Raw genomic sequence first — 27,091 nt, 5'->3', positions numbered from 1 at the left:
TTTTTTTTTTTTTTTTTTTATACGGTTAACCCCATGGTAAGTTATTTATTAACTTGTGTTATGGGTGCTAACACAACTGATAAACTACATATAGCTACATATATACATATTTATAAATACATATCATAACACCCAGACCACGGCCAACAAGCATGCTCATCACACAAATGTCGACCGAACCGGGAATCGAACCCGGGACCTCAGGTTCGGCGGTCCGGCATGATGACCATTGCGCCATCGAGGTCGTCACATTGATGCGACTAATGCCATAGTAAATCAGAGCCTTTATCATTGTACTGTGCTATATTTCGTTCGTATCCACCGTGGGTATGGTTTTCATACTAAGGTGCCCAATGACCTTTGAATGATTTAAAATTTTTCACAGTTTAGAGGCCATTATATTTAAGAAGTGTTTGATATGAATTTCACTTTTTATTCAAAACTTTAATATCTCTACGCGTTCATGTGAAAAAGGGTAGGTAGTAAGTTTATAATTATTAAAAAAATATTTTATATAATGTAAGCAAAAATAATATTTTAATATTTTATGTAACCTCAAATTTATCATTTTCGCAATTTTTCCTTTATCTGTACTATATAACATTGCTTCGTGCCGAATTTTAAGATTCTGAGTTCACGGGAAGTACCTTGTAGGTTTTGATTCCCTAGCGTGTAACGGAAATTCGTCTAAGGTGTCGGTAAAACTGCTGTATCTTTTGATCGCGTTAACTTAGAAGTTTGATTTTTTCATTGCTTAAAGGGACAATAGACCTAGGTATTTGGTATAAATTTCAATTTGGTACCTTTATTCGTTCGTGAGAAATAAGGTAGTAAGTTTCATTTTATTAAAATATTTTTATTAAATTATATAACAAAAAAATGAGATTTTCGCAATTTTTCCTATATTTGCATTATATAACAATGCTTCATGCCAAATTTCAAGATTCTGAGTTTACGGGAAGTACCCTTTAGGTTTTGATTCCTTTGCGAGTGTCGAGAATTTGTTGAAAATATCGACATAATCGGTTGTATCTTTTGATTGGCTTGGCTTAGAAGCTTGATATTTTCACAACCTAAAGGGACAATAGACCCGAGTATTTCATGTGAATTTCAGCTTGATACGTCCACGCGTTCTTAAGATAAAGGGTCTTGACAGACAGACAGACAGACAGACAGACAGACAGACAGACAGACGGACAACAAAGTGATCCTATAAGGGTTCCGTTTTTTCCTTTCGAGGTCCGGAACCCTAAAAATGTTATCATGTAAAATTCACGAGGAAAACTAACATCTTTAGCACAGAGTATTTTATAAATAATGAAAGGCTTCAGGAACTAGAGACAATTAAGGATCTAGGAGTGGTGTACGATAAAAAAGTAACTTTTGAGCCACACATGGAAAGTATTACTAAAAAAGCTTCAAAAATGTTAGGATTTGTAGTGCGGAATTCTAGGGGCTTTCATAATAAAACCAAAATAATGCTGTACTACAGCCTCGTGCGAAGTATTCTAGAATATTGCAGTGTTGTGTGGAGACCCCACTATGCCGTTCATACATTGAGGATTGAGCGTGTACAGAAGCGGTTTCTGTGGCACCTGGCATTTTCCGAAGGAAGATCCAAACGCCTACATTCCTATAGGATCCGTCTCTACTACTATAAAATGCGTACCTTGTCAACGCGTAGAGATATAATCGATGCTGTATTCCTGTACAAATTATTAAGACACAAAATAGACTGTCCTCAATTGTTAAGTCTTAGGCGATTATCACACTGCCCCGCATGATGCAGCGTAGTGCGTGGATGCGTTTTTTTCCGTTGTATGGAAATATCTCCGTTTGTATGGAAAACACGCATAGTCCAACACACTGAAAATGCATCCACGCGCGTTCATGCGGATCACGCACATACATGCGGAGAAACACGCACCCCCGCGCGTAGGTGTGGGGCGAGACGCAAGGTATGGCACACTGAATCCCGCAATGCCGCGCGTGATTTTGAATGGGCGTGACGTGTTTATTTGAAAATGGAACTCGCTGTGCGTGAATTTACAAAACGCACCTACGCGCGTGAGTGCGTGAAAAACCCGCACGATGATGCAGATCTGCACTCCCGCAGGAACGCGCGTAGGTGCGTCGACACGCAAGATGCAGCGTGATGCGGGGCAGTGTGAAGATCACCTTATTAGAATCCGTGCACCGTCTAGATACCCCAGAACTGTATTAACACCACTCTGCCCACCATTGCGGAGGACTGTGCTAGGCGCGAACTCGCCAATTCCCAGGTTGTCTAGGATTTTAAACAACTACAGCGATTTTATAGACATACACCAGGATAGTGCCAGTGGACTTTGTCGAGTAATTGTGGATAACCCAATTGTTAGAATATAAATCGTGAATTGCTCATTTTATTGTACGTTAATTGTTTATTATTTTTTTTATTTTGTTTTAATTTTTCAATGTTTAATATTTATTCAATTGTTAATGTTTTTTGATCTTATTTCAATTTTATTTTATTGTAATCATTCTTAATTGGTCCTGAAAGTATAATTGTTTGTTTGTGCTTAATTATTAATTTTGGTAACCAAATTACTTCTTTTTTTTTTTTTTTTTAATTCACAATTTAATAACCGTTTTCTTTGCATGTGGTGTTAGCCTTTAAGAAATTGTTACACGTGCTTTTATATGTATTACTCAAGTTTGTAAAAATGTAATGTGTAAACAATTGTTGGCTGACCTTAATAAAATAAATAAAATAAATAAATAAATCCTTTCGAGTGAAATTGGTAGAACAAAAATATATTATTTAGTAAATAGTTAATAGCGAGAAAATAGTGTAAGTCTATGCATGACTAAAATATAAAAGCATGAAAATAAGTCGTTAATACTTACACTCTTTTGCAAAAAAATCGGGCACCTATGAAAACCTTGGTTATTACATACAATTTTCAACAGTACTAAATAGTCGACTGATGATTAATGGCAATGTTAAGAGTTTCTGTATTTTAACCGATTTCAAAAAAAGGAGGAGGTTTCAATTAGATTGTTTTGTGATTGTTCTCAATTTGATTGTTCTCGATTTCTCAAAGACGCCTGGACCGATTTGAAAAATTGATTGTTTATATGAATGGTCCAGTCCATCCAGACAGAAAAATTGTGGTCAAATAGCAACAATTACCGGAAAGCAAAATATTGGTGAAGAGCTTGGGTTTACCATTGCAAATAAAGTTTTAAGTTTTCTATCCTATATGCTTCAAAAGTTATTCGGGGTCAAAAGTCAAAATTTGGGTACATCCAAAATGAACATATAAATAAAATTATAGCTCGATTGGTAACATACATCTGCAATAAGTGATTTCTAGCCTAAGGAATCCGCCATATTGGATTAAGACTCGCGACACATTTTTTTTTTTTCGAGTTATTTATAGCAAGCCCTTTCATTTGATACCCATATCGTAGGAATGCATTAAAACATTTGTTTCTCCATCTTGGGTATACCGCCATATTGGATATAGAATCATACATTGTCATTAAAACTGAACGTTCAAACAAAATTTCAATTCCATCGATAAAAAAAATATGCTTCAAAATTGAGCTCTAAATAAAATAGTAATGTATCAAGATATGTTGGTCGCGCTTGAAATGTACTCTATTCTCGGCATCCGCGGCAGAGGTTATTCACCCTACGCGATATGACGGAGCGACACGTCCTCTCTCTGTGAAGCCTCGCGGCGGTCTGGTTAGAGTTGACTCGCGTGTAGCGTTTTATAGTAGTTTTTAAATAATTTATAAAAAAATAAAAACGAGAGATTAAATTATAATATAAAGTTTATGTTTTAAAGAAAGAGTTATATTACTATAGTAAATAATTGTTATATTAAATTAAGTGAGATAGGTAGGTAAAAAAAGCATTTGAAATTCACAATTTTTCACATTGTTAAAATATTTTTTTCTGAAAGATAGAGACCTAAATCAAAAAATGTTTTCAACTAACTATAGGCATGGGGATTTCGTCTATGAGTAAAAAAATAAATATAATTAGATTTGCCACTGTTTTCACATGAATTTAAGCTTCGAAATAGACGCTGAACGGGAATTTTATAAAACATCTGTTACGTTATAGGGGTTTTCAGTATTTAATCTACACAAATTGAAATTTATGTTCAATTAACTATATAGACAGTGAAATTACCTTGCTTTATTAAAAATTAACATAGTTATAGGATAAGTAGTTAATTAGAAACAGTGGTTTGAAAAGTACCTTTGTAGGCCAAATGGCGCGCGGTTGACATACACGCTCTTAATACACACTGGCGAATTATGACCTACTCAAAAGGATAAACAGTATCCATCCATATAGTGTGACATAGTGAAGTGGTACTAACATAGATTTATGTTTTTCTATACTAACAATTTTGTATAATATATAAGTCTTTATCTATGGACCAATGCACACTAGCTTCTATGTACATACCGTCATCAGGCGGCAGCACGCGCAGACGCAGGGCGGCGACGGCCTGGCCGGCGGCGGAGCTGGCCACGCACTGGAACATGCCCGCGTCCACGCGCAGCACGCCTTGGATGCGGAGGGATGACCTGCGATAGGAGACCATGTTACAGCTGGCTTGCTAGGATGCTGGCAAACTTTTTGTGGCTATAGAACATTACTTGCGCGAAATGCTGCCCAGCTAGGATACAATCAAAGGTTTTGTCGTCATAGAAAGAACATCACATGTTGGTTTGTGACACGAACTAAGGAAAGATGAGCGGAGATACCATAATACATACAGGTCAGGCGCCTTCCTCTAGGTCAAATACGTGTGGTGAGCATTACTAAAATGATCAGTTACGAGTGAACTAACGAGGCGTTCGGATTTTTTACGACATCTGTCAACAATTTCGCTGTTACAAAAAAATATCAGGTCTAATGAAGGCGTATAAAGGCGGAGACAGTAACGATCCTCGTCCCCTGCAAACCCGCATTTTGTCGCGCTACTTTTTTAGGAGATTTTCCGTTACGGCACCTCCGCTAGCAATATTGTTTTCCATGGTTTCCCCCTCCCCCCTGCTCACCCGTCGACGAGCGCGATGTCGTGGTTGTTCGGCGTGAGCGGGTCGCCGTCCTTGAGCCACGCCACGCGCGGCGCCGGCCGCCCGCGCGCCTCGCAGCGCAGCGTCACGTCGCCGCGAGCTCGCGCCGTCACCACCGGCCCGCCTGCTAGCGTGACGCGGGGAGGGGTCTGCAGGGGAAAACACACATGATAATAGTTTATGTACACAGTAACATGCACAGAATACAGATTAAGAATAATGGAAGTCCATCTGTAACCACATTCTATGTGTAGTAAGTACCACGTCTGTCTGTAGGTTTATGAACATTTCAAAATGGAACCTTAAATTATTGGAATATATCAGAGGTACGAACAAAGGCAATAATTCTGTTTGTAATCTTTTTGGTGGTGTCGGATTGTCGTCCCATTGGGATATGAGAGTGAAAGAATAACACTAATTCTTGTACACTATACATATGTCCTGCGCAGCTGGTTGATCTACTTATAACAGAACGGTCGCCGTAGCTGACAATCGGAGAAGAGGACATCACTTCATGGCCAAGGATTACAATTAATTTTGTTATGTTAAGGCAGCAAACCCCTATCCTCCCTTTCTTTACTTAAATTATAGTTCGGCCATTCAGAGAATGCGTTCCTGACACGTCGCGATTGAACTGACGACGTAATAACATTCATTGATTATTGATATAATAATGTTGTTTTAATGCTCCTCAATTGTTAAAACGGTAAACAACCAGCAAAAATATTTTTATCGTAACTGCAACGCCATTGCAAAGTTACGTCGTCAGTTCAATCGCGACGTGTCAGGAACGCATTCTCTGAATGGCCGAACTATAAATAATGGCGTCCACGTCCGCTTTCGGTAAGATTGAATATTGAGTATCTGATGATGATGATGATGTCCTCCCAGACGTGTCCGTCGACGGCGACACCCTGTCAATTCCCGGCAATCTGTCTTCGCTCATGGGCCCGGTAGTGACTTGCGAACCCGGATTTGTTTTTAAAAACTCGGTCACATGATGCACAGTAGAGCTCTCCGTTTGCATTAAAGGTATAATTATACGTCGGTTTAGGACGAGTTTTACGGGCCAGGCGTTTACCATCAAGGTCTTCAAGACGATGGGACTCGAAGTTTTCTAGTCCTTGATGAATTGCCTTACGCCACTCAGATCTTTGGGTGGCTAGGTCCTCCCATGAGTTCGGGGATAAACCGGTCCGGAATCTGATACATACGAGCACATGCAGCTGCGTGGAGTGGTCGGCGGAGTCGAGGCGGTTGTGCGCGCGGCAGGTGTAGGCGCCGGCGTCCAGCGCGCGGGCCGACTGCACGCGCAGCGAGCCCGACCCCACCAGGTAGAAGCGCGAGTCCAGGTCGCTGGGGGAGTAGGAAGATACATGACTACCTTAGCAAGAACATCAAATCAACAGCTAAACTGCTTCTGGTAGAAGCGAGAGTCTAGGTCACGGGACAATCACGCAAAGGAGTTACATACATACTGCTTCTGATAAATAACATAGTATAGTTACCAGCACTTAGTAAGAGTCGTTAGCTGTAAAGCGGTCGTATTTCTTCTAAGCAAACATGATTACAAATAATAAATTATATCATAAATTAAACAACCTTTTACTGTCACTAACTGCATGATGCGCGAAAATACCCAAATCCTTGCAATATTATGTGCTGGCGACTATAAAACCAAAAACATGATCAATCAAAAATCATAGTAAAGTTACTGGCCTCTTGGCCTATTTTAGTTTCCAATCCATCAAAAACTGAACTGTTCTGAATATCGTACATACGAATTAAAGTGTTTACCTTAGATCGATGGCAGCACCGTTGTTTAGCCACGACATCTCCGGCTTGGGGTTACCCACCGCCGCGCAGTCAAATGTTACTGACGCTCCTGAAATACGAACCCTTCAGTCAGTCACAGATGTTTTTAAATGCTTCATTTTAAGCCAACAAAACTCCATCAAGGTTTATTCACTTCCATAAAAAAATCATTTTTTTTATTGGAAAGGTCTCATTATGATCAAGTCTACATGTTATTATGAGTCTAACTAGAGAATAAACTATAAGAAATCGATAAATCAAATAAATTTTAATTATATAAATCGGGTAAAACCTTCGCAACAAAATATCCAAAGAACTCTTCAACGGTATACGGCAGATTTTTCTTGTTTGTATTTATTCAATGTTAACCATTAGCCGGTACGTAACGCGTTGTTGTTTGTAAGTAGCAAGCCACGTGGCTAGATAGAGAAACCACGCAATGTTTGTGGTTACCTTCCATGACGGTGAGCGGCGGCGGCGTGGCGATGAAGCGCGGCGCTGACTCCGCGCTGGCCGGCTCCGCACTCACGCGCAGCTCCGTCTCCGCGCTTGTCCTGACACATTGCATGACACTCGGTGAGACACTCGTTGAGAACATCAGATGAAACAAATTGATCTCATGCTTATTTGGGGACAAAATTGTTTTTTTTTTTTAAATCTTTCATCTACTTTGCGGTCTTGAGATATCATGCTGCCCAATGTTTTGGCATCGACTTATAATATGACAGCCTGACTTTCTGAGGTTCAACTCTCACTGGAAATGGTGGGTATTATTGGAAGGGCCATTTTGATAAAAGAAAATATACTTATTGATCGATTTTTGGCCTCTCTTGACTGCTGAGTCTGTTCCCCTGTTGTCCGTGCCGTAAAAACGAAATATTTTCAACCAGATGAATCAAACTGTTGTTCAGTCTCGTCACCCGGGTGTTACACCATATACTCCCCGACACTACAACATACTTGTGTTGACTGGGCGCGTTCGCCAGCGACACGCGGCAGGCGTACACGGCGGCGTCGTGGTGCGTCACCTGGGTGTTACACTCACTCCCCGACACTACAACATACTTGTGTTGACTGGGCGCGTTCGCCAGCGACACGCGGCAGGCGTACACGGCGGCGTCGTGGTGCGTCACCTGGGTGTTACACTCACTCCCCGACACTACAACATACTTGTGTTGACTGGGCGCGTTCGCCAGCGACACGCGGCAGGCGTACACGGCGGCGTCGTGGTGCCGCAGCGGCTCTATCTCCAGGGCTCCGCTGGGCGTCACCCACATGCGCGTGCTCTCCATGCGCAGTGGCTGGCCGTTCTTCAGCCACGTCACCTGCAAAGTTACGGGTCATTAGTAAGACTTGGGATCAAGAAAGACACATCAGCACGTTTAGATACTAAGATCGTCACACTTATTTCTTCGAAGGGAAGAACGTAAATGTGTACGCTGTTATGTAGTTTGTTATGAACTCCCTTATGTGCTCCCCTTATGTACTTACCTACTTAATCTCCTTTGTTCTATCCCTATGTACTTTTCCTTTATGCAGCAACCATAATCACATTTTTAATCGACTTCCCAAAAAGGAGGAGGTTCTCAATTCAGCCGTTGTGTTTTTTTTAATATAATATTTGCCTGATTTTTCAACCATATCGCGTGGATGTGTTCATAACTTTTTTCGAAAGCTGAATCCGCCTCTGCAGTCTTTCAATAAGAATGGAATCCTATAAATGTACTCCTCAATGCGATTACAGCCATGACCCCATCAGTTGGTATCTTGTGTTGTGTAGCCTGTTGGCCTCGCCGCCCACTAGCCCCGGCGGCGTGTCGGTACTCACATTCAGCTTGAGCAGCGGCGGCGCGTTGTGCAGCCGGGCGGCGCCGTACACCTTCCTGTCGGGCGCGGCGGACAGCAGCGCGGCGCCCCCACTAGCCCCGGCAAGTGTACTCACGTTCAGCTTGAGCAGCGGCGGCGCGTTGTGCAGCCGGGCGGCGCCGTACACCTTCCTGTCGGGCGCGGCGGACAGCAGCGCGGCGCCCCCACTAGCCCCGGCAAGTGTACTCACGTTCAGCTTGAGCAGCGGCGGCGCGTTGTGCAGCCGGGCGGCGCCGTACACCTTCCTGTCGGGCGCGGCGGACAGCAGGCGCAGCGCCAGCCGCGACGGGGCGCGCACCCCGCACGACAGCAGCGCCGCGCCGCCCGCCGACCCCAGCACCGAGCGAGCGCCGCCCACTAGCTCCGGTACCTCTGTAAATGGAGATGAGGATATGGTTAGAGAAGACAAGGTAGGTGGTAATAAAATGATGGCGCAGCAAGGTGGGTATTGGCAATTGTGCCACAGATTGGCGAGGAAAGAGAACAGCTCTTTGCATCATCTAGAGCTTGAAGAAATAGATCAAAACTTTCATTAGTTTGAAAATGAAGATATTTGTGATGGAAGTAGAAAAAAAGAACCTGAAAATCTTCACAATTTATCTAGACGAAAATTGGACTAATTTACCTACCGCTATCGTGAATTAATTAAACTAAGGATATTCGATATCATCTAGTCTATAGAGCAAAAAGTGGATAAAAGCTTTTTTACTACATCTCTTAGTTTTGACGATCCATTTGACTAAGAATTACCGGACCTCAATTACACCATTTTTAAAACCGCCATCTCGATCAGTCCTGTCAATTCTAAGACTTCAATTCCGACTACATTATAGACACAATACATCCCCTGACAAATGCACACAATAGCTTGGGTCCCGGCGCCGGAGTTCCGGCAACCGATGTCTCCGCGCTCTCTTATCGACGTCCGGCGCATCTCGTAGGGTCCGACCTCTCAGATGATGTGACAAACAGGTACGGGGGATGAGGTAAACGGTTGATAGTATTGAAGTAAGGGTCTTAGAGCTTGCAAATTGTTGTTTGGTTTGTATAGTGCTGATGACTTCTATGTAGACGATTTTAGAGGTTCACTTAAGCCTCAAGCTGAGCTCATTTACTGTGATTCACATGCAGGCTCTAGTAAATACATAAATACCGAAGTACCGACGTCCTCTCTTGAATACAAGAAAATTACTCGAACATATCATGCCATTTTATCTATATATAAATAAAAAAGGACTCACCGGCTAGGAAGACGCTGGCGACTCGCGACAGGATGGTGCCGACCCCGTCCACGGTGGCCACGCACTGGTACTGCCCCGCCAGCGCTGCTGACATCTCCGTTATCGATAGCGAACCGTTTGGCAGTTGCTTCCTGAAATGCAAGTGTTTAAAATTAATATAAACTTCGTCGACGCAGCGAAGAGCCAACCTCTCGGCGAAGAGTATGAGGACGAGGGTTCGATTCCAAGTCAGGCAAGTACCAATGCAACTTTTCTAAGTTTGTATGTACTTTCTAAGTATATCTTGGACACCAATGACTGTTTCGGATGGCACGTTAAACTGTACCGGCTGTCATTGAACATCCTTGGCAGTCGTTATGGGCAGTCATAAGCCAGTAAGTCTGAAGCCAGTTTAACCAAGGGGTATTGGGTTGCCCGGGTAACTGGGTTGAAGAGTTCAGATAGGCAGTCGTTCCTTGTAAAACACTCAGCTGAATCCGGTTATACTGGAAGCCAACCCCAACATAGTTCGAAAAAAGTCTCGGAGGATGATGATGGAATAACACAACTCACCTGAACGAAGTGGTGGTGGCCTAGTGGGTAATGAACCAACCTCTCGAGTATGAGGGCGTGGGTTCGATTCCAGGTCAGGCAACTTTTCAAAAGTTTGTACGTACTTTCCAATTATATCTTGGACACCAATAGCTGATAAAAAGGTGAAGGAAAACATCTTGAGGAAACCTGGACTATATAGTCTGAAATCACCAACTCGCATTGAGCAAGCGTGGTGGTTAGTGCTCAATCCTTCTCCGTGTGAGAGGAGGCCGCAGCCCAGCAGTGGGACGATAAAAAAGGCTGTAACAGTAACATCAACTTACCTATACTTATCAGTATCCGTAATGGCATGGTCCCGGGTCGGCGTGGCGGTGAGGCTGTGGCGCCACGCGAGGCGGATGGCGCGCCTCGAGGTGGCCGAGCACGGCAACAGCGCCGCCTCGCCCGGCGCCAGCACCGCGTCCGCCGGCTCCGTCGTGAAGCGGACCCCTGGGTCTGCTGGGTCCTCGCCACCTGGGGGACAAGGGGCAAGTCTGTTAATCATTTTTGTACGTAACATAGGCTAGCCGTTTCCCATTATTTTAAAAGCATCCCGTGGGAACTACTTAATAATGTATAGGGGCAGTGCAGCTTCCCACCAATTTTCGAAAACATTGCTCATATCAGTTTGACTTCTTCAGCTTTAGATAGATCAAAATCATTTATTCAAACTTGGCTGCAACCCCAAAAAAAAGGCCCCTAAAACGCCCACCCTTCGCCATTTCCTACGTGTTTTAGCTGGGAAGAATTGGCGCAACAAACTCCCCAGCAACGCATGTCTGTCTGTAGGTTAGAAGAACCTTAAACATTGTTTGATTGTTTATATAAATTAATATACAGTGTAATTTGTATATTGCAATTTGCAGTATAGGACAATATGGCCTATTTATACCACAAGGAAAAGTGATGTTATTAAAATCATCAAAAACCTAAACATTTCAAGCGCTCCCATAAATGCATGTATTATCAGATGTTTTGATTTTGCACAATTTTTCCTCAAAACTTCTTATTTAGTTCAAAAGAATTCTTTAAGAAAAACATAAACATTGACCCTGGCATGAGATCACGCTATTTACTCACAAGACTCGATCAAAACAATCGCACATCTGTAATGTGAACAGATGTGCGATGGACGTCATGGAGAACAAAATCACTAGCGGAGATGTCATAACGCAAAATCGCCTTAGAAAGTAGCTCACCAAAATGCGGGTACAGGCCTTTTTTGGATCCCCCTCATAAAATCACCAATCAATCACGACTAATCTTTGACAGATTGGTTTTGATTCGACAAGGAACCCGAATTCCTAGTTAAGTTCTATTAACTGATACTGCCTTGACCTACAAGAAGACCAATCTTTCTTATGGCATCTCCGCTATCTTTCCTTCCTCCGTGGTTCACATACATATTTTTGAAGACATCAGATGGTCGAGTTGTAAGACGTCGTATAAGGCACGAGTAGGCTGTAATGCACTGTTACAATGTAACGCCTTACTTTCGTTTTACACCTTTTTCAGAAGATTTGGGCCATCTCGCATAATACGGAACTAAAGAAATATTGTGGCTTCAATCTGTTATGTTTATCCTTCCATATTTGGTGAAAGCAAAACTTATAAATAAAATAAATCAATTGATACATTTTACATGAAACATATGGGGCCCATGGGCATATAAAATCTCCTCACTTATCCGACATTACCGGCCTATGTTGTACATACCTACTGCAGAAAAAAAATGCCTAAACTTGTGACTAATTTTGCAATATATGTATGTATTTTGTATTTTTTTAATACAGTAACCCAGCGTTTTCCCCACGGCCTGTGGTTACTACTCCCCGCACCAGGATAAAAAGTAAAATATGTCCTTTCTTACACTTTCTGTGTGTCATTTAATCAGTAGGTTTTTTTTTGTGAAAGCCAGACAAACAAACGGAGTACTTCCCCATTCATCTTATACTAGCCCGGGTTCGCACGGGTGCAATGCTGATACTAAATGGATGTTATTATACATGTAAACCTTCCCTTTTAATCACTTCAATCTATTAAAAAAAAAAACACATGAAAATCGGTTGCTTAGTTTTGAAAATTTAAGCGTAGGTACAGAGGGACAAAGGGGCAGAAAAAGCGACTTTGTTTTATACTATGAAATGAAGTAAGAATTTGTGTATAAGTCGCATTTATGTAGCAGTAATAACACAAACAAAATATGGGGCAACAAACATGGCGTGCGCAGTTATCGCGACTATTACTCAACCGCTGGCTTCAGGAACATTGCCGGGAAAGCACTGACCACGCGGTATGTTGTAAAGGAATTTGTGGAGTTAAATCGTTTGAGTGCACGGCTAATTACTGCAATATGCTTTAGAAGGGTTGTAAAAGCGGTGTAATAGAATAAGTATTGGATTTTTTTACTTTTAATATAATTTTTGCACTGCAGATTTCGGATTGAAGGGGTCAGTCGGACATGCATGATAAATTTTGAGCTTCCACTGTCATTGGTTCCACCAATGTCCCGTAAGAAATACATCCCGCATCCAGAAAGAGAAAGTAGCCTATTGCCTTCATCAATAAATGGCGTATCTTACACTGAAATCAATTTTTCACTTCTGTAGTTTCTGAGATTAGAGCGTTCAAGAAAATAAATAAACTCTTTAACATTATAATATCGATATAGAAGTAATAAAAGTACCTATTGATAATACAAATTAATAAACTTTTTAACTGAAGAGAAACTACATAGTTTTGAGACATCAAACTCTTAAATACCATATTTTCTCTATTATGCATGTAAATACTATCCTATAATTCTGTTTACATTTTATAAGCACAGTCAATACGGACACTACGTATTACACACAATGTACACAACAATAGGACCTGGTGTTTGTACAATATATCCTTCATCACACGGAGGCAACTATTGACCCACATACACGTCCTTGCGAGCCGCGTGGGAACCGACACGTCATATGCAAACTGAGGGAATATTGGATATTTGCAGTGAAATGCACTACAAATAGTAAACATAATGCACTTTTTATTGCAGCTTGTTAAAGGACATCAAAGAAAGCGCTAAAATCTATGAACGTAGAAAAAAAACTGCTATAATTTTTAATAATACTTACTTACTATAAAGCTTAAAAAGTATGTTTGTTACTTTAAAAAAATGTGAGATCTATGGATAGCTTTTTGATCCGCGCGCCTTAAATACCTAGTGCTCTAGGGAGCAGACTTAAATGATCTTGAAATGCTTATAAAATAAATGTGCCTTCTCAATCAACAAAACTTCAAAACGAGAGCATGAAACCGAAGCTTCAAGGCACAGTCATCAGCAAGCGTTTCTATCAAGAGAGAATAGCGCCGCGCCCCCGAGGTACGAACGATTATCTCAGAGGTGGACACAAACACACGTGTTTATTGTAATTGAGAGAGCTTCATTTGTGTGTGTTTGTATGCACGTGTATGTGTGTGTGGGTATTTGGTTGTTGTGGTAGTAAGTGCTTGGTTTTTAAAGATAGGAAAGTTACAATTTCACAATGCGTTAAAGCAGCTGTAACAGGAACGATAAAAATAATCGTGTGATCAAGTTTTTATTTTCTAAAAATTGCCTACGAAACCTTAAAAAGGTTTGTGAACACAAGCCACTGTTCAAAGTACACTGGGCTTGTATAACTATGTATCTCATACTTGTATTTGTACTTCTGCCAGCGGTTTCACCCGCGGCCCTTCGGAACGACTTCGTATTAAATGTAGCCTATCTATAGCCTTCCTCGGTAAATGGGCTAGAAACACTACTCATATACATGTGCTTATCAGTAGCCGAGTTAAATCTTATTTACCTACAATTATACACACCTCACCACACTTGACTCCCCAAAAAAAACAGTTCAAAATTTCCCAAAAGCACATACCCTAGAGATAAGCCAACAATACAAACAGCAGCCGATTACATGACACGACATACAGGGGAGTCGTGTGTCAGTGGGCACGCTATCGGAGACATCTGCTGACTCGATATTGACAATTGTCAATGGCGACCTTTTTGCAGGGGAACGCAGAAGTTGAACTCGGTATTATACCGTAATTACAATGTGTATCTAAAACTACAATGATTTTTTAAATAAAAATAAATAAAGTTAAACAGATTTTTCAACAGTTTATTTATATTTGCAGAACATTCATTGCACACAGTAAAATTCTAATGAAAGTATAGGTAGCGCAAAGATATTATAAAACTCAGATATTAAACCAATGTCTCATTGTTAGTAAAAGTCTGATTAATATCTTTAACTTTATTTGGGAACAGGGAAAAGGCTAAGCAAATCACGATTTGAATATGCATGCAGAGTAGGTATATATACTACTAGCGACCCGCTCCGGCTTCGCACGGGATAACAGTATTCCCCTACTATTTAATGTATGTTATTATACATATAAACCTTCCTTTTTAATCAATCTATCTATTAAAAAAAACCGTATGAAAATCGGTTGCGTAGTTTTAAAATTTTAAGCGTACAAAGAGACATAGGGACAGAAAAAGCGACTTTGTTTTATACTATGTAGTGATTGTATAGCAAACATTACTTCCCATATCTAGACACACGGCAGTGTGTCCGCCAAGTTCGAGCAAAAAAAGCGACACACCGGCCGTGGGTTATATTACACGATCCATTTCGGGCCAAATTCGACAACAATGTAACTCAAAATCTATTTTATTTACGCATATCAAATTTCTAGTATCTATTGAGACCCCCTCACTTATCTAAAATACAAAATTTCATTAATATACCTATTGTAGGTCTTGAGATATTGACGTCAGAAAATCGCTATTTTTACTATACACTCACTGACTGACTGATTCACTGACTCACTCATCAAAAACCTAGACCACTTCCAATGGTCGTATTGACTTGAAATTTGGCATGGAGGTAGGTCTTTATGTCAAGGTAAAGGGAAAAATCTGAAAATGGCCAAGTGTAAAATAATGAAGGTGTTTTATACCCGGTGTAAATTTATACCCTTAAGGAACTAAAACGAACTAAATTTATCTATATTTATATAATATATCTTCGAATGGTTTGTATTTAGTTTAGTTAGAAGTAAAATAGTGTAGTTAGAAGTAAAATAAAAATCTGAAAACGGCCAAGTGTGAATCACTTTCGAAAATAACGAATGTGTAACTTTGATCCACGAACATAATATATGATAACATGTCATGTCAGTCAGTTGGTAAATCTAGTCCATTTAGTTAATCTAGTTCATTTCTTTGTAAGAAACATAGTGCATATTAAAAAATCTAAAAGATAGTATAAATGAGACATTCCTTTAACTAACTTCATCATAAGAAAAAAATAAAATAAACAACCTTACAAAAATAAATGAAATCCCACCCAAAACAAAAATGTGAAAGACTGCCAAGTTCAATAATATGGGAATGCTTCGCCTATAAAAGAAGTGAGATCTGAATAAGTACCAAGTTCCATACACATACCTTAGTTAAAAATAGTTACTTTTTAATGATGTTACTTGGCAAGTTTTAATAGAAAATTAAATACTTGATTCATTGCGTTTAGTAGGTTTATAACAAGGTGTATGAAAACTTTCCAAGTAACATCATTAAAAAGTAACTATTTTTAACTGAGGTACGTGTATGGAACTTGGTACTTATTCAGATCTCACTTCTTTTATAGGCGAAGCATTCCCATATTATCGAACTTGGCAGTCTTTCACATTTTTGTTTTGGGTGGGATAATTATAACTGTAAAATTGAGTGAAATTAGTGCTCTTAGAATGTCAATCTCAAAAAAACCTCACTATGTACCTTCTGCCATCCCACCCACACAGTGACACACGCATAACCCACCGTCTGTGGATGTCGTCCGCCCGCATGCGCGCGCGCACACAGTCAATCACTAGCAATGCGACTTCCCATTAAACGACGATCACTGCTGATTAACTATCGATTGTATCGGGAGCGGTTTAGTGATGTCATTTATCTCAATTATTTTGAGGGTAAAAAGGATGACTGGACAATGATACATACTTAGTTTTAGCAGAATGTCTGTCCGACATCATACCTTTAATTAAATAGCTTAAAATATAGTGGGAGGATGACTTCATCCTCCTATATGTAGGTCATCATTATATAGGTGTAGTTTGTTTTCTCTAAATAAATATTGAATACTTAAGGGCAAGTTTATAAAAAAAGCTTCAGATATGTTGAATGGTACAAAAGTTGAATACACACACGATGAATACATAAGAAGTTCTTTACTAATAATAGAATCGAATGCACACTAAGTAAATCGATTACACAGCCATCCAGCCATCGTGTTTCAAGTACTGATAACACACACTGTTTAGCCAACAGTAAGCACAGCATATATGCTGAGTCAACATCAGCCCGACGCACTATGGGACGAACCTGTGCGTTTCATCTCAAAAATCTGTAACTTTTTAGTTTCTAGATATTTTGCATTGAAATTTTGTATACGTATGCCTGAATAGTTATGCTATTGGATAAATAAAACATTACAACTTTAAACAATAGATTTATTACGAAAAAAAATAATCAAATATAAATTTTTAAAATTTTCCATACAAAAATTAACTTAAACGCTTAAATGAATTATTTGCTTACTTGCATTACAATAAAATTATTAATTAGTTAATAAAAAAATATGACATAATTTTAAACTAAAAAAAAAACATGAATCTACTCATCACTTGCCAATATTAAAAGCTCTTTAGCTTCGTTAAGTAGTTCTTTTGGTATCATAGTACTGGTTCTATTTAAGCTGGATATATAGGGGTCAGAAGTATACAACAATATGTGCAGAACGTCTTCCATTGTGGCTGACCTGGAACACTTTCTAGCGTGATTTAACCGATATTTCTTATAGTCTTTATTACGAGCTTCTTGAGCATCTTCCGATAATTGGCCTATTGGTAAAACTGCAAAATGTTCTATTATTTTGGCACCATGTATAAGAATTTTGTGGACTGAAGATGGCATATAGTACCAGTTATATTTACTCACGTATAACTGTGCAGTCCTCAGCGCATAGTCACCAAACTTAACTGCGTTTACAGAAAATCCCGATGACATGGTTTGCAGAATGATATATAATCTCTTGATCAACTCTTCATCGATACCAGTAATTTCTGCAGAACATTGATAGTTTTGGAAAAATCTCCTTGCCGTATTACCGTCATTGCTATTTCCAGAACCTTGACGAGGTTTATCAATGTGTAAACCAAGCAATTCCCGGAAACGAGTTTGCACGTACTTCTTTTTTTCTTCTTTGATCTTCTTGTTCTCTGGAGTCGTTGCAGACCACTTTTGAAAACCTAGATTATAAGAAATATGCAGAATCATTTCCATACATCTTATCCACGCATGTAAGGTAGACAGTCCATATTTAAACGCGTCTTCATTCTCAATTCTCGCAGTTACTTTTGTTAAATCGTTCATCTGTCTAGGAGTTGCTCCACAAACAGTACACGAAGAACTAGATGGAGTCTGCGTTAACACTTGAGAAACTTTCCCATCGATCATCGTCATAAACAGCTCATGTTTTACTTCTATAATATTACCTTCTATTGCTGCGGGCGTTCGAGTTGGAGTTAATTCATTAATTTTTGCTTCAAGATCACTTACAACAGTGGTAGTTTTTTCAGGAGTCTCTTTTGCTAATTCCAAAGAAATGGGTCTGCAATATCTTACTGAAGAACATGTTGGATTTTGCCATATGACTTCTTTACTTTCTTCATCCACTAGTCTCAATGGTACAAGTGAAACTATAAACATATTAGCATCCGATATTTGTTCATTCTCTTCAGGTAAAACTTGTTTATATTCACTTTGTCCTGAAGATCCGTCACAACCCCATTTGCTGTATAGTTTCAGCCGGGGGCAATTTTTAGAAACCGTGTTTATCTTTAAAATACGACAGGCAGTGTGGTCTAAGAGATCTTGAAGGTTCACTTTGGCACTGATATTCGTGACGGATATGCTTGACGCAAGAGGATAGCAGTCTTTTTTTGCTTCAGCCAATATTTGGTATGATGGCAATACAGAAAAAAGGTTCTTCTCAACAAGTCTAAGCCTCAAGTAGGAATATTGAGCTTTGGATAGATCAGTCTCAATATATATACATAATGCTTCTTCTTTAGTATAAGAAGGTACACTATCTGAACTTCGTAAAATATTTTGAAGAATGACTTTTTTCTCCTCCTTTTCTGTATTCCTTATAATACTCACAATCGAAGCTTCATTATTTTCACCCATTGACCGCAGGCCTTGTACGTAAGCGTAATGAACATGCCCCATTCCGTACTCCTGGAGTAATTCCATGTTTTTACGTTTTTTCGTACTCTCCGAACATGCGTCATACGGTTTTGTTGGTCTACCAGGTTCACCAGATGTATTCAAGTCAGAATTTTCAGATGTTGAAGTACTGCACGAATTTAATGGAACTTTAAACTCACCATCTAACCAATTTGTGTTTTGGCTTTCGAAGCGATCTTGTTTTCTTTGAGCTTTCGCCCATTTTTGGTTACAAGTCGTAATCAAATTTTTTTGGATACTTTGCATAACCGTTTTCACATCTGTTGTTGATAAATGGAAATTGTCCAACAAATATTTTTCAATATCTGAAGTACTTTTTCCGCTTATTATCTGAGCACATATATCGCGTCGAAAACAAACGAATTCACTCATTTTTAATTTTATTATTTTGCAGTTAGTCACACAAAGAAAATATCCGGACACATTGATGAACATGCTGAAAACTCGAGTATTTATAGGACCCTAGTTGTAGTAACTAGTGCAAAACCAATGAGAAAATTGATAGGAATAGTTCTCACACCAATACTGATTGTAATTACCACAAAAGATAAGAAACTATGCTACATGATTTTTATCATACCTGTGGTTAAGACGTTCACCGCAAAAAAAAAATATCATGAGAAAAAATGTCTTAGTTGATATTTCGGCTTCCAGCTCGAAATGGCGCAGTAATGACGCAGGTTTTTTTTATTTCCCTGTAACACTGAATAAGTAAGGTATCTTAAAATGTCATTAACTCAACACCGGCAGCCACCGATAACAACAAAACCTCCACTTGAAAATTAGAAAGACGTAAAATTTCCTTATGACGTTTAAAAATTTAATAAAAAAACAGACAAAAATATATGTCAAAAAATCATAACGGAATCGTAAACAAGAGATCTTTAGCAATCCAAAAATGTATAATACTAATATATTTCCTTGAAGGACATATAATGTATCTTAAGTTGAACTTCTATAACGAGTAGTCTAGTTAATATGAAATTTTCACAGTATTCAGTTTGAACGTAATTTTTTCCAAGTATAACATTTTTTTTATTTTTTTTTCCTTTGCTTTCGGAAAGTTCTATTATTAGTGAATGTAAAACAATCAAAACAGTTTCAGTTACGCGACCTTTGTCTCAACCATTTTTGAGACGGAAAATACTGTTTGGTCCCATAGTGCGACGCCCGACATCGGTACATTATGTCCATGCTGACCCCCGCTACCTGACGGACAGCTGTCCGTCGTGTGTCCACTCGAAGGTGTTTGTTCTGATTTGTCACTGGCGTGTTTGTGTGTGGCGCCATCATAGATTGTGTCTAGGTAATAGAACTCAAATGTGGGCATTTTTTTATTGCTATTTTTTATTATTATATTTGCTGATACTTTTATAAATGCAAAGTATCAGGGAAAATGTATCGGGACTGTTGTAAAATATTATTACCATCACACCTGTATACCTACATTATTGTCAAATGAATAATTCTTAAAAAAAGAGGCTAATCAGATGGGATTTGTTACATATTAACGATTTATAGATAACAAGTACGACACCTAGGCTAATTTTGTTGAGTTCAAAAACGTATTATATTATAGATTTTCAAATAAGAGCTTTTAGGAAAAAAAGTTGGACTGTTGCAAAATCACAGATTTCCATTAATTGAAGAATTCGATAAAGTCGTCAACACACAGCAACAAGGTGTTACTTGAACTGATGGTTCTTAATAAATTATTTGATCTGATCACATCTCAATACATACAAAAAAAATTACAAGTTTAAGCAAGTCGTTGTAACGAAACTATAGCTTCTCTTAAACGAGACAACGCCATCTAGTTAGCAAATTCGAACTAAAATTAATCAATATGAATATTATCGTTTCGTCACTCTTGTCTTGGGTTTTGGTCACAACAGTAGAGTACACAACACAGCGAGAGCAACACATGCCGTATCTTCATCAGCGAGTGTGCCACACAATGTGTAACGCAGCGGAACCAGGTCAATTAGTCTCGCATCCATCTACCAGCATTATGAGGAAATTGCATATATCCGACTTTAAGAGCTTTGCTATGTTACTGTAAGACGCCGATAGGTCTTATCGAACAGGATCCGTGTTTCTCAAGGTACGGTTCGGGTGGCTGTCATTTGTACCTACATCTTTGGCAGTCCTTAGGGGTAGTAATTATGATCACTATTCTTAACAATAATCGGGTTGCATGGTTTACTAGGTTGAGCAGATCAGACAGGTATTCGGTCCATGAACCACTGGTACACAGCTCAGCTGTAGCCAGTTAAACTGGAAACGGATCCAAACAAAAATAGTTGGGATGAAGCAAGGCTGTAAGCTTCAGTAGACGATACAAATAAAAATCTTATAAACAAAATCAATCCACTTTTTGGATGGTCAGGATAAAACTTATCTCAAAACAACTAAAAACTAACATCCCAACAAAGTAACGTCGATAATAACTCCAATCTTCGCAACAGTAGAACATAAAACTCCCGAGGGGCCTCTTAGAGCAAGCCGCTGTCATGTCAAACAAAGTATTGCAAGATAACTTCCTCTCACTCCTCCCGAGTTGGGGAACTATGCAAATGGGGGTCGCGACCGGCCACCAATCGATATACGCACAGTTTTGTTCAGTACTTCCCCAACGAGTTGACCATTGTTCGGAAAAGTTGCGTGATAAAAAAGTTGTTTGCGATCGTTTTTCACACCGGATTGGCCTTGCAGCAGTCGAGCAACTTTTCAATAGTTAAATTGGAATGGCAATAAGTTTTCCTGCGAAACGAAATTGTAAAGCTAGTAAGCTACTGTTACCTCCATTACATTATGTCTATGGTTTTCTATCTACATTCATAGCAAATAAATTATTTTTTTCATTTCTAATGGACTTTCACGTTTTGTCCATTAAAGCCTAGACTTGTCTATTACAGAGGTCTTAAATATAATTGCCTATAAGTATACGTAGGTTAAATATAGACGTTATGTTTAAGTATTATTTTTGGTAACAATATTGGTTATCGTCGGCACGTCTGCGCGGGTGTTCGCTTGGCAATATTTGTAATGGCAGCTTAATGCGAGCTCTTTGTTACCGTATGATTTATAAGAGGTCGTGTTACAGACTAAACACAGCAGTAGGTCAACTACGCCTTTTTAAGAAGAAAGGGGGTGATGATGAAGACTTTAAGAGTGTTACTCTCATTTCCATCATCCTCATCCTCCGAGCCTTTTTCCCAAACTATGTTGGGGTCGGCTTCATCTCACTCATTCAGTGTTACTCTCATTTGGGGATTCAAAATTACAATTCCAGCATTATATATCTACTACTATGTAATTAAGATCTTAGTCTAAGAGGCCTAGTATACGCAGAGTATCTGCAACCCACACTTAACGTACAAGTATGATCTTGGAGAATGATTTTCAATCAGAAAATGCCCTAAACTGCGAGTACATTTAGCCCGGTCAAAATAGACATTTGAAATAACAAAAATTCCCACAGAGCTGATTTTTGGTGGAGAGCTAGATTTGATCATTATAAATAAAATACTAAAAGTCCCCATCGATCCCATGTGTGCGTCAAAAGTTATTCGAGGTCAAATGTCAAAATTTTAGGTATTTTGTTTTTTTTTTCGAAAACGGTAAGTTGTATCAAAAAAAGACATCAGACCAAAGTTGTAGATCTTTAAATTTTCTACAAAAATGGCATTAACAGTTTTCTCCTAAATCTTACCATTCCTGAGATATCGCGCTTCAAAGTATATTCCATACAGGACATGCACACATTTCCACGCCACCTGTGAGGTAGTGTACTCGGCGCGTTTTTTTTACCGTGGTTTCCCTGTAGGCCTACTCCACTAACTGTCATGACAATTTTAGGATAGTTTAAGGGAATAATTGCCGTCAAGTTCTAATATGATGTCATTATTGATATTAACTATTGGGTTAACTATCATTGTGATTGTTATAGATTTATCAGATTCATACAAAAACTCGTGGTGGCCTAGTGGGTAAAGAACCAACCTCTCAAGTATGAGTGGGTTCGATTCCAGGTCAGACAAGTAACAATGCAACTTTTCTAAGTTTGTATGTACTTTCTAAGTATATCTTGGACACCAATGACTGTGTTTCTGATGGCACGTTAAACTGTAGGTAGGCTGTCATTGAACATCCTTGGCAGTCGTTATGGGTAGTCAGAAGCCAGTAAGTCTGACACCAGTCTAACCAAGGGGTATTGGGTTGCCCGGGTAACTGGGTTAAGGGGGTCAGATAGGGCAGTCGCTCCTTGTAAAGGACTGGTACTTAGCTACATCCGGTTAAACTGGAAGCCGACCCCAACATAGTTGGGAAAAGGGCTCGGAGGATGATTTGATACTATAATCATTTTTGCAATTGCAAAAAATTATGTCAGGAGTTTTTCTGGAGCAGGTGGGAGTAAAGTTTTAATAGGGTCCAGATATTATGTATCAATTTCCAACCCCAGTCTTCTGGATAAAAATGGAAATGTCGAAGGAAAATTAGCGTGCGATAATTTTCTACAACTTTAAAAGCGGATTGTCGCGAATACAGCGGTTTAAAAATTTTTGTTCTGTGTTTAGTGATGCAGAACCATGCCTTAGGACTGCAGTACGCTGATATTTAGGATTTAAAAGTGGGCAATCTAGCCTTAGCGACAAACCACGTGAAGGTAATTCAAAACCCGATATGACCCAAGATAATATGGAGGCTATGCGGCAGTTAATTATCGCAGACCAACATGTAACATACCGTGACATGGATCCGTGGGCATAACGATTGTTTTACATTCCCCAAAATTAAGTAAAGTCTCGTGGTAAACGTTTCAGCACACCTGAAAAAGCTGTTGACTCATACAAATCGGCCAATTTGACTACCCCCACTTCAGAATGGAATAAATATTTCAAGAACTGGGTTTAATGCATGCAAAGGGCATTAAATATCGCGGAGAATTCTTTGAAAAACAATAAATGATATTAACCTATTAGATTGTCTATACTTATTTCAAACTACACAACTTAAAGGCAGCCGTCGTATATACGTGGCTTATATATGCATATCATGTGTAGTGTGACTCTTTGAATCGCGATATCTCAGGAATGGTGAGATTTAGGAGAGAATTGTTAATGCCATTTTTGTAGCAAATTTAAAGATCTACAACTTTGGTCTGATGTCTTTTTTTGATAAAACTTACCGTTTTCGAAAAAAAAACAAAAAACCTAAAATTTTGACATTTGGCCTCGAATAACTTTTGACGCACACATGGGATCGATGGGGACTTTTAGTATTTTATTTATAATGATCAAATCTAGCTCTCCACCAAAAATCAGCTCTGTGGGAATTTATGTTATTTGACCACTACTTTTATGTCTATTTTGACCGGGCTAATTGACGATATAACAAAAACATAGAATTATAATTGGGTCTCAGATTTTCATCTTGTTCTTTTCTATTTCTTCTAAACTGACTTGTATTGCTTTTAGCTCCCACGCTTCATTACTTACAAGATTTCCTCGGTAAGGACGTTGTTGATACTTCTGCAGTACTTAGTCTATGACCCGCACTAAAGCGCTCATTGATGACGCGTCGGTTACAAGCGGTGGCGTATGACGTCACTAACCACGAGCTCTATGACGTGGTGGAGGCTTCATGGCCAGATTCAAAGGTGAAAGAACTTTCTTCAGGATTTTCACCATAATGTTTTTTACAAGAGGGTGTTAACGATGCAGTTTTAGCGTTGAAATCATTAATCAACGCCCTCCCTGTAGCTGGAAGCTCAATTCTGTTTGCGTATCTGAAAAAACCACTTCGAACACCCCTAATGTTATTTATCTTCCCCTTAACAAGTCTTTATTAAAAAGCATTAAAATCTCTTTCTATCTGCTTGTATAAACAACAGGTAAAATATAGGGAGGTAGGTAATAGACATATGGCAACGAAATAAGAACTAATTTAATTTAGTAAAATCGCAGCTTTTATGTACTGACATGCATCTTCGTCAATATAAGTAAACATTGACACAACACCCACCCGGCGACACCTTGCGTCACCCCGCGAGACCCCGCGAGACTCGCGTCGTAAAAACTCGTACAAACCGATGTAACCATTGATAACAAAGTTACTAGCGGAGATGCCTTAGCGGCAAATCGTCTAAGAAAGTAGCGCGCCAAAATACGAGTGTGCGGGGACGAAGAGTTGTATACCTACTGTTTTTACCCTTATACATTTTTTTATATGAAAAATCGTTGACAAATGTCTCAGAGAACCCAAAGCCTCGTTACTTCATTCATAACTGATCGTTTGCCCACCATACGTATTTGAGCTAGAAGAAGGCGCCTATCCTACCTGCATTATGGCATCTCTCATCTTTCCTTATTCCGTGGTACAAACCGATATAATAGTGTACAGTCGAAACTTCCCAGACATAGGGGAGAGCCGGGCGAATTAGTCGTACTTGTGAGCGATACGGGGACTGTTGAGACAAGTTTTTGTTATGTGGGTGAAGTTGAACAAAGTGGTGTTATCAGTAGAGGTGATTATGTTATTGAGGTAAAGGATGTCATTTCATGAGATAGGATGATTGTTCTGCCTGTGTTGTAGCCTCCGCTTGCGGTTTCACACGCGTCCTAAGGGAACTATTTTCTGCACATAGATAAAAAGCCGCCTATGTGTTATGTTGATATCTAAGCTATGTTACTGTTAAGTTTCATCAAAATCCGTCCTGTAGTTTTTGCGTGTAAGAGTAACAAACATATACAACCAAACACACTTCCTTACAAACTTTCAACTTCTAAATTGAAAAGGAGAAGAAATCACTACATGGTCTACTAAACACTAATTACCTGTATTATCCTACTAGCTTTCAATTAATATTATGGCCTAAAGTTCACCCGGTATCGAGCGCACTTTGTGTATGGAACTACAAACTAAGCTGAGCTAATCTAAGTTATAAAGTTCCGCTCACATGCCCTTTGCGCAACTCGTTATCAGTTGCAATCGAGTTGCAGTGGCCGCCTCTTGTTCAACTGCCGACAACTTTGTGCTGATCACTTTGTTATCAACGAGGTGCTTAAATCTGTCTGTATGTCTGTCTGTTACGTTTTCACGTTTTAGACGTGACCACTGAACTGATTTTAATAAAATTTGCTACACAGATAGAGTTGACCTTGAGAAAGAACATAGGATAGTCTTTATCCCGGACTTTTGAAGAATTCTCTTGGAAACGCGATATAACCGAACTCTATGCGGGCGAAGCCGCGGGCGAAAGCTAGTAGATCATAATGTTTTATCTTACTAAAACGGAAGGGCTATACTTGTGTTTGTAAATGTACATGCACATTGTCTTTGTATGCGTAAGCTCTGAATCAATCATTAGTGATCACAGCCGAATCACAGGAAGACAATGAGCATTTACACACACACACGTATGGCTCACCCGCTTTCGGGAGATACAACTTATATACTTGCTCGGCATCATGTGACTAGGATTTAATCTGATCCTTATACATTTTGCGTTGCATAATACAAGCGTAAGCAGTTGGCAGATATCAGATGCTGCATTTTCATTTAATCCTATCATCAAATGTGTAAGCGTAAAGCCAGCAGTCTTCCAGTTATCATCATACCATGTGTTACAATGATAGTTTCTCATCCAAGCGATTCCCATCGGAAATCCCCGTCCGAATATAATGAGATCTCCACACATTTTATGTAAGCCTATGAAAGTCTGGAACACTCGTTAGCATTGTAAGCAATATAAGAAATACCTACATTATTACGAAACCTTCTTTAACCCTCCAAAATGACTTGAATACTTTTGGGTTTTTCTAAAGAAGAAATAACAACAATAGAATCAGTACATTATAGGTACAGACTTGTAGAATTTGTACAATCAGCTGAACATTAACGACACGGCGACGACGCGTCAGCAGTTACTTTACTCGTTACAACTCTGTGTCGCTGACATCTTGTTATAACTTAGAATATAAACTTCATACAACATTCACAAGAAACATATTCAAATGTAAAAGGGTCACAACAGTCTTATTTTTAAAGAACAAACTTATGGAACATCAGAAAGTTTCCAATAAGCCCACAGTTCATCTCAAAGTCTATTCACAATCGACCTAAAAAAAGGCCCAATCTGACATAAAAGAGGCGCAAT

At 39.3% G+C, this 27,091-nt stretch overlaps 1 protein-coding gene across 1 annotated transcript in view; it reads right to left on the bottom strand.

The window, feature by feature from the left end:
- LOC124643521 (neogenin) overlaps positions 1-27,091 on the bottom strand; it is a 165,887-nt gene that overhangs the window by 27,136 nt on the left and 111,660 nt on the right. Inside the window, exons 2-10 of the mRNA XM_047182527.1 lie at positions 10,868-11,057; positions 10,011-10,141; positions 8,960-9,141; positions 7,864-8,228; positions 7,357-7,457; positions 6,886-6,973; positions 6,303-6,444; positions 5,071-5,237; positions 4,472-4,593 (exon numbers count right to left, since the gene is read on the bottom strand). Coding sequence (XP_047038483.1) covers positions 4,472-4,593; positions 5,071-5,237; positions 6,303-6,444; positions 6,886-6,973; positions 7,357-7,457; positions 7,864-8,228; positions 8,960-9,141; positions 10,011-10,141; positions 10,868-11,057 — 1,488 coding nt within the window. The remainder of the gene's footprint in view (positions 1-4,471; positions 4,594-5,070; positions 5,238-6,302; positions 6,445-6,885; positions 6,974-7,356; positions 7,458-7,863; positions 8,229-8,959; positions 9,142-10,010; positions 10,142-10,867; positions 11,058-27,091) is intronic.

This window comes from Helicoverpa zea, chromosome 27 (genome assembly GCF_022581195.2).
Source record: "Helicoverpa zea isolate HzStark_Cry1AcR chromosome 27, ilHelZeax1.1, whole genome shotgun sequence".
Classification (NCBI taxonomy): domain Eukaryota; kingdom Metazoa; phylum Arthropoda; class Insecta; order Lepidoptera; family Noctuidae; genus Helicoverpa; species Helicoverpa zea.
The sequence above is the reverse complement of the archived record's forward strand: the minus strand, read 5'-3'. Positions and strand labels throughout refer to the sequence as shown.